General features: G+C 37.9%; 1 protein-coding gene across 9 annotated transcripts in view; it reads right to left on the reverse strand.

The window, feature by feature from the left end:
- The window catches only part of MYO9A (myosin IXA), a 274,327-nt gene that overhangs the window by 183,136 nt on the left and 79,598 nt on the right, over positions 1-11,593 (reverse strand). For 8 of the 9 annotated variants that reach the window (XM_032244687.1, XM_032244689.1, XM_032244688.1 and 5 more), the window contains exons 5-6: positions 7,636-7,735; positions 5,765-5,821 (exon numbers count right to left, since the gene is read on the reverse strand). In XM_032244687.1, coding sequence (XP_032100578.1) covers positions 5,765-5,821; positions 7,636-7,735 — 157 coding nt within the window. The remainder of the gene's footprint in view (positions 1-5,764; positions 5,822-7,635; positions 7,736-11,593) is intronic. The other variant, XM_032244686.1, reaches the window with a different exon arrangement.

Genomic DNA, 11,593 nt, shown 5'->3' on the forward strand with positions numbered 1-11,593 from the left:
AGACAGGCTAAACAGGACACACGATGAAAGTAGTTACCACAGGGCGTAAACAGAATTTAATCCCAGGATTATTTTTGGGAAACGATATAAAACCTAGAGAGGTAAGGGCACTACTGTACTTATGTATCATCTTATCTCTCATCAGTCATTGTTTGAGGACTTCTGGAGACAGAGCAGGGAGCTGTTAATTCCCAAGTCACTTCTAGAGGGCCCTCCAAGTTCCAAGGCCTTCCAGGATTCTGGAAAAAGCCTTCAGGTGCCAGGATCCAAATACCAGTCAGCCAGAGATCAAGGAAATGGTAATGTTCAAAAGATAAGGCAGGGAACTAACCAACAACTGTTACGACCCCTTCCACTGAAAAACCATAGGCAATCTTTCTGTCAGCTCAGTATAAGTTCTTGTTTTTACTTGATAACATGCCACTACATTCCCCCCACAAACATATCCAAATGCTCTTTCCTGCTATTTGACCTTGCTCTTTGTATGGGATGACACACTTCTCATTTATAAATGCCTAGGATAAACCTAGCATGAAGTAGGCAATTAGTGTAGATATGAGGGAAAGAAAGAGAATAGAGTCAAATTAGATATTTTCTTCTATCTTGTCACTCTTTCTTAAAATATCATATTTTTTTATAACTATCAGTGTAAAGTACAGGACACAAACTGGAATGACTGACTTTGAAGGTCAGTAAAGACACTGGAGATAACTTAAGAAAAAAAGGAGAGGCTGGGCATGATGGCTCACACCTGTAGGCTGAGGCAGGCAGCTCACCTAAGGTCAGGAGGTCGAGACCAGCCTGGCCAACCTGGAGAAACCCCGTCTCTACTAAAAACACAAAATTTAGCTGGGCATGGTGGCGCGTGCCTGTAATCCCAGCTACTCAGGAGGCTGAGGCAGGGGAATTGCCTGAACCCAGGAGGCGGAGGTTGCGGTGAGCCGAGATCGCGCCATTGCACTCCAGCCTGAGTAACAAGAGCGAAACTCCAACTCAAAAAAAAAAAAAAAAAAAAAAAAAAACACAAAATTAGCCAGGTGTGGTGGTACATGCTTGTAATCCCAGCTACTCAGGAGGCTGAAGCAGGAGAATTGCTTGAACCCTGGAGGGAGGCAGATGTTGCGGTGAGCCAAGATTGCACCACTGCACTCCAGCCTGGGCAACAGGAACGAAACTCCATCTCAAAAAAAGAAAAAAGGAGATAAAACATAGGCTTGGTTGGAATCCCTGCTACACTATTAACAAGCTTTATACCATACAAACAATTGGCTTAAATTCTGAGCCAATGTTGCTTCTTGTGTGAAAGGTAATCATGACTACCACCAGAGGTTTTATAAGAATCAAATATAACATGGAACAGGACACAGTGTCTCATGCCTGTAATCCCAGCACTTTGGGAGGCTGAGATAGGCAGATCGCTTGAGCCCAAGAGTTCAAGATCAGCCTGGGCAACATGACCAAAACCCTATCTTTACCAAAAAAAACATAAAAATCAGACAGGTGCCGTGGGGTGCGCCTGTAGTCCCAGCTATTTCTCAGGAGGGTGAGGTGGACCACTTGAGTCCAGGAGGCTAAGGCCACAGTGGGTGAGCTGTGATTGAGCCACTGCACTCCAGCCTGGACAACAGAGCAAGACCCTGCCTCAAAAAAACAGAAAGACAGACAGAATCTGAATGCTAAGTGCTTTTTTAAATTTTAATTTAATTTTTTTGAGACAGGGTCTCACTTTGTCACCCAGGCTGGAGTGCAGTGGTGAAATCTTGGCTCACTGCAACCTCTGCCTCCCAGGATCAAGTGACTCTCTCACCTCAGCCTCCTGAGTAGTGGGAACTACAGGCACGCATCACCATACCCACTAATTTCTGTGGGGTTTTTTGGTAGAGACGGGGTTTCACGACGTTGGCCAGGCTGGTCTCGAATTCTTGACCTCAAGTGATCCACCTGCCTAGGCCTCACAAAATGCTGGGATTACAGGCATGAGCCACCACACCTGGCCAGATGTTAAGTGCTTTTCAAATGGAAAAATATATGCAGAGAAAGATGTGCAGTATGCAGAGACCTTACACTAGGCTGGCAGAGGGTGAGGAATAAAGCCAAAAAGACAATGTTTAAACGTGTGACCACAAACTTACAAACTGACAGATGGGTATGGCAGTAGGAATCTTTACGCTGTAAAAATACTTAAAACAAAATAGATGAAAACATTATGATTTCAAGGCATCTTGTCCAAGTTGTATCATGATCCCTGAAAGCACTATAGCAAGTCTACCTCACAGAAAACGAGCTTCCAGGTATTACAGACATTTAGTTTCCTGTAAAGGTAGTAGTGACCAAGGTTGGAGCTTTGTCACCACAGAATAGTACCAGTGAAATCCCTCTGCAGCATGGTGGGCACAATAGTGTCCTGAGACTATCACTTATCGCAATTATCATTAAAATTCTACCTAATAGTTGGACCCTAAAATCCAAGGCTCAGATAAATAAAAGAATTAGGCAAGATTGACTGACACTTTACATTGAAGTTATTTAGATCAGCTTTAAGGTACAATGGCAGACATCAGCCAACATATTGCCAGTATTTAATTCATTCTCAATATTTTATAATTGAGGAAAAAAGGCTGAGATGTTAATAATAATAATAAATTTTTTACCATTTGGGGGAAAATAGCACTTATTAAGTATCTTCTACCTATCAGTCACCATGAGAGGTACTAAAACCTCAAAACACAAGGAGATAGTTATATATACATTTACAGATGAGAAAATAGACTCACAGGTTAAATAACTTTCCAAAAGTTAAAAAAAAATCTTATAAATAACAGGGTTGGCCAAACCAAAACCTATGTAGTTCCAAATCTATGTAGTTCCTCTGCGCTCACCCATGCAACACAGCTGTTTGTGCTTATTTAATAGGATAACCCTTAAATGGAATTAAATCACCATACAAAGGCAACAACAGGTCCCTTGTAAAAAGCTATTTTCTAACTATAGGTCTCCTTGGGACCATTTATACAATTCCACAAAATAAGTAAGTAATGCAGTACAACATAACAGTACTCAAACAATCCTCTCTACCTATAATACTAGTCACATAAGTTCTAATAATGCACAGGGAAACAAAGTTGTTTGTCCCCAATAATATTATAAGGAGGATCTAACAGAAAAGAATGAAAGATCCTCAAACTGCTTACTTTTATTAATTAACACAAGAAAAACAATCAAATTAATTAAACTTCAAACTATAAATTTTAAAACATAATAAATGGATAATGGTGATGAAAGTATTATTAATGGAGGAGGAGATTATGACTACGAAGTTCTTCTAAAGGGAAAGACAAGTAATGATTATTTCAATGGTGGAAGCAACGGTAGCAACAACATTTGCTATGCACCTACTAAGGATTATGCACTCTATCAAGTTCTTTACATGCACAACCTTAAGACTCATAAAACTTAAAGACCATTATTAACCCCTAAAATAAATGATGAGAACAAAACAATTAAGTGACCTGCTGCAGGTCTCGAAACTGTAAAGTAAACTAGCCAGTATTCATGTCAGGTCAATCTGCTTCAGAGCCCAAATCCATTTTTTTTTTTTTTTTGAGACGGAGTTTCACTCATGTTACCCAGGCTGGAGTGCAATGGCGCGATCTCGGCTCACTGCAACCTCCGCCTCCTGGGTTCAAGCAATTCTCCTGCCTCAGCCTCCTGAGTAGCTGGGATTACAGGCACGCACCACCATGCCCAGCTAATTTTTTGTATTTTTAGTAGAGACGGGGTTTCACCATGTTGACCAGGATGGTCTCGATCTCTTGACCTCGTGATCCACCCGCCTCGGCCTCCCAAAGTGCTGGGATTACAGGCTTGAGCCACCACACCCGGCCAACTCCATTTTTTTTTTTTTAAATAGAGTGTTGCTGTGTCACCCAGGCTGGAGTGTAATGGTATGATCTTGTCTCGCTGTGGCCTCAACTTCCTAGGCTCAAGCAATCTGCCTACCTCAGCCTCCTGAATATCTGGAACTACAGCTGTGCATCACTATGCCTGGCTAATTTTTAACTTTTTGTAGAGACAGGGTATTGCTTTGTTGCTCAGGCTAGTCTCAAACTCCTGGTCTCAAGCAATTCTCCCACCTCAGCTTCTGAAAGTGTTGAATTACAGGCATGAGCCACTACTCTTGGCCCCAAAATTCTTAAGTATGACTTAGAATGTCTCTGAGTAGTAGCAGATCAGTTCACAACTTCACTGTAAGCTCAGATGATCAAGTCTTCTATCTGCAGTGTATGTTTGCAGTCCCCCACCTGCTTTCCAAGGAGGCATGGTCACTTGGTGTAGTACATGGAAAAGGTAAAGGGGGAGCTTCCTAAGAATGGCATAACAACTTAAATTTGTTCAGTTAAAATGTATCAGATTCTATAAATTTAAATGTCATATTTTTCCCCAAAATGTTAAATCTAAACTCCAAAATTACTTGATAATGAAATAGTAATACAAATTTGCCTACAGGAAAAATTATTATCCATGTATACTGATCCTTCTCACCTGTGAAACAGGCTAGTTCTGCAATCAGTGAAGTTTATAAACATGCAGTAAGAGCCAAAGTTGTGATTCTTTAGAGCAAGGACTAAGACATGTTTTCAGAAAGAATATTTAATAAATTAATTCATTAGTTAATTAATGGATATAGAAAGGTTAGTGTGTGTTTTCAGCCTTTTACAACTGACTTAATTGAAAACTTAAGGAAAGAAATTTGTGTGCTCTTTTTATGGTTACAAACTTGTCATAAAATATAACACATAAAGCTAAATTTAGCTGGGTGTGGTGGCTCATGCCTATAATCCCAGCACTTTGACAGGCCAAGGCAGGAGAATCACTTGAGGCCAGTGGTTCAAGACCACCATGGGCAACATAGTGAGACTCTGTCTCTAATTTAAAAATATATTTATTAAAACATAATAATAAATTTTTTTTTAAGTTAAAGCAAAATTTACCTATTCATTTTACATTACATCATATATCCCCTTAAATCACTCAATTTAAAATGTAAAATAGGCTGGACATGGTGGTTTATGCCTGTAATCCCAGCACTTTGGAAGGCCGAGGTGGGCAGATCACTTGACACTAGGAGTTCAAGACCAGCCTGGCCAACATGGCGAAATCCCATCTCCACTAAAAATAGAAAAATTATCCAGGCGTGGTGGCGCATGCCTGTAGTCCCAGCTACTTGGGAGGCTGAGGCATGAGAATCACTTGAATCCAGGAGATGGAGATTGCAGGGGACCAAGATCATGTCACTGTACTCCCCCAAAAGAGACTCTGTCTCAAAAATTAAAATAAAAAAAAAACTTATTTATAGGAATTTCAATACTTATTTTTGGATAATTTTATTAAGGCTATAGACTCTTGCTATTGGGAAAAAATCAAAGAAAAATATACATGCATTCATTATATGAAAAGACTGCTGACATATAAAACATATAGGATATAATCTTTTAAAATAAATGATAATTACTACTCATGCAGGTGATGAAACTACTAAAAAATAATTTTAAAAAATAAAAGGAAAAAAACTATAGTTCATACAAATCAACCAACTATACACATATAAATCAATCATTCCAAAGAAATTAAACATTGATTTATCTTCCTTCCTAGGATTCTTTGTATTTCAGCTGATTTGCATTCTAAATCTTCAGATGGATGCAAATGAGCAATGTGAGGACCCTTTGACAGGAACACAAAATATTTAGGTACTTGTACTGACCGGCTCAGAGTCATAGCAATAATCATCCCAGCTCTGTCTGAGGGGTTTCTTTGTTATCTGAAAGTAAGGCAGATTAGTTAGGAGGAAGTAACGGTTATTATACTTTTCTAATGATCTCTTAGATGTGGTGTACAGGTAGCACTGCTGCTAACCACTGAAAAGCTTTTTGCATAGCAGCATAAAACAAGAAATGACAAAGTAAGTATTCAGATTCTGGGAGAATGTATACTATTCTACCCAACTCATAAACACTATGGGCTCTAGTGACTGTTATTTATATAACCTGAGTCCCATATCCTACGAAAACTGACATTATGACAGGAATATGCTATGGCCATTCATTAGAAAAAGATCTGAAAGAATAGCAAAATTACAGACTTCTCTAATACTAACAACTATCAGCTTATTTATGAGAGATTATTACTTTATAAAAAAGAAAATCTTTAATCACCCAAATATAACGCAAATAGTTTAAAATGGGGAGGAAAAAAAGTCAAAAGCTGAATTAGCAAATATTTTTGAAAAGCTAGTTAATTCTACCTAGTAAAAAGGTTTAATATTATATCAGAAAGCAATATTTTAAATAGAATTCTCAATGTATTAATACAAAGTGAAGTTAGATTATACTAATATATATAGTTTCAAAATTAAGAAATAACAGTTAATACAACACATTGTATATCTTGGGAAAAGTTAAGTGTATAACTTTTTTTTTTTTTTTTTTTTTTTTTGAGACAATCTCGCTCTGTCACCCAGGCTGGAGTGCAGTGGCACAATCTTGGCTCACTGCAACCTTTGCTTCCCAGGTTCAAGCCACTCTCATGCCTAAGCCTCCCAAGCAGCTGGAATTACAGGTGTGCACCACCACACCCAGCTAATTATTTTGTATTTTGAGTAGAGACAAGGTTTCACCACATCAGCCAGGTCAGTCTTGAACTCCTGACCTCAGGTGATCCACCCACCTCCGCCTCCCAAAGTGCTGGGATTACAGGTGTGAGCCACTGTGTCCAGCCAAAGATATAACTTTCATAACCCTAAATATATACTGCAATCTTTGAACCATCTGTTGTCAATTTGTTTACAAAACCTTCATAAGGATTTCTTTAACTGTCATAAAGGAATTTCTTTACATAGACATGACCTCTTGCCCCCAACAATAGAAAAATAAGGGAAGACAATCTATTATTTAAATGATCTACTGTTTGTTCTACCAATTCCATTAATCCTGGTTATAAAATTTGTGTTATTACGAGAAATAAAATTAGTAAAGTCAATGTAATGAAAAGTGAGAATTACTCCTTAATGTGGAAGTTTAGGGATAAATTTTGAGTTCTGAGGGAAGATCCAAATTCTCTAAATCATTTGCCTTTGATGATTTTCATACTGAATGTTTAAGAGGACTGTTCATTAAATTATAAAAATAATCATACTCTAAGTCAGTATCATAGTATCATGCAAAGAGGTATGTGTATTAGACTTCAAAACATGTAAATTAGGTTTCAAGTAATCCCTTGCAAAGGACAAGAATTAATTATTAGTCACATTTAATATCCTGGGGTTTGTAAAAGGTAAATCACTTTAGTAAAAGTTTTCTAATATGGAAGTATCAATATACAGCTTATTATTATTTTCTTAAAGAATCTCAGAAAACAAAAAGCACATATGTATATGAGCTTTTAACACTTATATGAGAGTGGTAATCATCTTAAAATCTGAGAACTGCATCTCATAGATCTGTAGAGTACATGTATGAAAATGCTAGCTAATACCCATTCCCAGGTTTGGGAAAGAAAGTACTAGAAAAAAGACTTTTTTGAAGCGTTAAATTTAATAATGCCCCACACTTCAAAACGCTTTTTATGAACTCTCACCTGATTGAGATAATGATATTCCTCTGGTTGCTTAAGATGGAATGCTGATCTCTCTTCTTCACTTGCTCCTGCCAGGAGGTAATAGAACACATGATAGTTCCTGTGGGACAAAGAAGTATAATTTTATAATGCGTGATTTATGGTTATCATTTAACGGGGGAGGGAGAAGCAAACAGTAATTAGTAAAATGTATCAGCTTTGCTTCATTTTTTAACCTAAATGTGATAAATTCAGCATTTAAATACTCCTAAAAATAGAATGATGTTTTGGATATGGAATACAAAAGAGTGGGATGAAGGCAGCAAAATAACAAAGTTAGGACCTCTGAAAATTCTCTCCTCCATAAAACCAATGAGAAATCTGGCAAATCTGTCATTATTAACTTTTTCAGAACTATGGAAACTAACCAAAAGCTTGCAGCAAACCAAAGAGTGTTTACTCAATAAAAATAGCTAAATCTTGGTAAAAATGGCTTTGTAATGTTTTAAAGTTGCCCTATTCCATCCGCTTGAAAACCAACAGCCTGCAAGCTTGGAGGACATCAGAAGACTGGCAGCCACTAGAAAGGTCAGAAAAGGGTCTGAGCTTGTTCAAAGCCTCATTCCCTAGGAAATACCATTATTTGAACTGTCTGGTGGTTCCCTGTAAGCAGCCATATTCAAGGCTGACTCTACAAGACTTGATTCAGACTTCACATAGAGCAAAGATCTTTTCCCCAGAGGCATTCAAAGAAAGAAACTGAGGCAATCATTCATCAGCGTATTTCCTAAAGCAGTGGATCAAAGTTAGGCAAACGAAGAAAATTAAAAGGAAAAGCTGGTGAATGGCATCTTCATACTGGCTTTGAAAAGCTCCAATAAATTTCCTAAGAATCTAGAAGGCCATATGCATGCATAATGCTGTGGGCATGCCCAGGGTTGTATGTGCTCTCAGAAAAGACCAGACGAAATATAAACTCTCACCTCTGGTTAACTTTGAAGGTCGCACAAGCAGAAAATAAAGGCTAAGGTAGATTTGTAAAATACCTAGCTAAGTGTTGAAGTCACGACAGAATATACATAGAGAGCCCTGTGGCAAAGACTGAGAGACTTACTTACTGTTTATAAGCATTTAAATAAATCTCTGTTCCAGTTATTACCTGACAACTAAGTTAAATGAGCAGGTACTTCAATAGCCACACTCAAAAAAGAATATCGACTTTCTAAAATTAGTTCAAAAAAGCCACAAAACAATCAAACCCTGGAAGGAGGGGACTCATTTCCAGAGTTGCCACATTAAATTATTTTTAAAATCCAATTTTGTTTTTTTTTTAAAGACAGGATATTTGGCACCCAAGCTGGAAGGCAGAGGCATGCTCATGACTCACTGCAGCCTCGACCTCCTAGGCCCAAATGATTCTCCCACTTTAGCCTCCCGAATAGCTGGGACCACAGGTGTGCACCACCACACCTGGCTAATTTTTGTAGAGACAGTTTCCCTGTGTTGCCTAGGCTGGTCTCGAACTTGTGGGGGCTCAAGTGATCTACCCATCTTGATCTCCCAAAGCGCTGGCTTACAGGCATGAGTCACCACATCCAGCCAAAAAAATCCAGTTTTCAACATCAACAACAACAAAAAAATTATGATACATGCAAAGAAAGAAGACAGTACAGCCAATACAAAGTAGAAAAAGTATTCATTAGTAACTGTCCCTGAAAAAATCCAGACATTAGACTTACCAGACAAAATTTTAATCAGCTATTTTAAATGTGTTCAATGAAGTAAAGAAAGTCACATTTAAATAACTTCAGTATGAGAATACTGTCTCACCAAAGAGAGACTATCAAATATAAAGGACTTGTAAGAAATTAATTTAAAAAATTCTGGAGTTGAAAAATGTAACTGAAATGGAGAAGTATCTAGAGGAGCTCAACAGCAAATGTGTAGGCAGAAGAATGAACACCGAACTTGAATAATCAATCAACAAACATGAAGACAGGTCAACTGAATCTCGTCTGAGGAACAGAAGGAAAAAAACAGACAATAATAAACAAGGTCTCAGAGACCTGCTAGACACCATTAAAAAGACTCCCATACATACTGGGAGTTCTAAACTAAGAAAAAAGAAAGGAACATAAAGAATATTTGAAAAAACTATTGCCAAAATATCTCTCCAAATTTGATGGAAAACATTAATCTGCACATCCAAGAAACTCAAAGAACTCTAGAGAGTATAAACTCAAAGAAATCCACATTTTGACAAACCAAAATTCTTGAAAGGCAAAGGCAAAGACAGAATTTTGAAAGCACCAAGAGAGAAATTCCTCATCAAGAAATCCTAATATAAGATTAACAGCTGATTTCTCATCAGGAACCATGGCAGACAGATTTAAATGTATTCAAAACGTTGAAAGGAAAAAATAATTGTCAATTAAGAAGAGTATATCTGGCCGGGCATAGTGGCTCATACCTGTAATCCTAGCACTTTGGGAGGCCAAGGCAGGCGGGTCACATGAGGTCAGGAGTTTGAGGCCGGCCTGGCCAACATGGTGAAACCCCATCTCTACTAAAAATACAAAACTTAGCCAGGCATGGTACCAGGAGCCTGTAATCCCAGCTAGCTGGGAGGCTGAAGCAGGAGAATAGCTTGCACCTGGGAGGCGGAGGTTGCAGTGAGCTTAGATTGCGCCCTTGCACTCCAGCCTGGGCAACAAGAGTGAGACTTTGTCTCAAAAAAAAAAAAAAAGGTATATCCAGGAAAAATAAAGGAGAAATTAGGACACTGCCAGATAAACAAAAACTAAGAGACTTCATAGCTACAGATGGGCCTTATAAGAAATACTAAAGGGAATTCATTTTTCTGACTGAAATAAAAGGACACTGGACAAGATTTGAGCAAACATAAAAAAATAAAAAACACTGGTACAAGTAACTACATAGGTAAATATAAAAGATAGTATAAATTAATTAATCATTGACTGACTGGTTGACAGGATCTCATTCTGTTGCCCAGGCTGGAGTGCAGTGGCATGATCTTGGCTCACTGCAACCTCCACCTTGTTTCAAGGGACCCTCTCACCTCAGCCTCCCAAGCAGCTGGGACTACAGGTGTGCACCACCACGTCCAGCTAATTTTTGTAGAGATAAGGTTTTGCCATGTTGTCTAGACTGGACTTGAATTCCTGGCCTCAAGTGATCCACCCACCCTGGCTTCCCAAACTGCTGGGATTACAGGCATGAGCCACTGCACCTGACCAATTTTTTATTTATAGCACTTTTTCCTATTAAACTTGAAAAATTACATAAAGCAGTAATTATAAAGCTGTGTTGATGGATGTACAACCATAAATAAGTAATTTGCACGAATTACAGCGCAAAGCAGCAAGAAAGGAATAGATCTACATACAAGCGAAGTTTGCTGTATACTATCAAAATTAAGCTGTCATTATTCCAAATTACATTGTTATAAGTTAAGATTTTAAACACAATACCCAGGGTAACCAATAAGAAAATAAAAAATAATAAAAAGAAATGCCAATGAAATTAAAATGGTATACTAGAAAACATTTATTTAATGCAGAAGGTAGGAACAGAAGAGCAAAAAAAAACCACACTGTTAACACATGGAAAACAAATAGCAAAATGGTATTCATAATCCTACCTTATCAATAATTACATTAAGTATAAATAGATTAAAGGTAATCTAAAGGTAGATAAATGGCAGAATGGATAAAAATAAAATGTATGGTCCACCTACATGCTATTTACAAGAGACAAGCTTTAGACTCAAAGACACAAATAGGTTAAAAATAAAAAGATGGAAAAAAGATACCACGAAAGCAATATCCAAAAGCAAGCTGGAGAGTCTTTACTAATCCCAGGTAAAACAAGGTTAAAGACCAAACTTGTTCCTAGAGTCAAGAAGATATAACTGTGTGTGTGTGTGTGTGTGTGTGTGTGTGTGTGTGTGTGTGTGTGT

This window comes from Sapajus apella, unplaced genomic scaffold (genome assembly GCF_009761245.1).
Source record: "Sapajus apella isolate SASKATOON/1434 unplaced genomic scaffold, GSC_monkey_1.0 scaffold55, whole genome shotgun sequence".
In the NCBI taxonomy this organism is placed as follows: domain Eukaryota; kingdom Metazoa; phylum Chordata; class Mammalia; order Primates; family Cebidae; genus Sapajus; species Sapajus apella.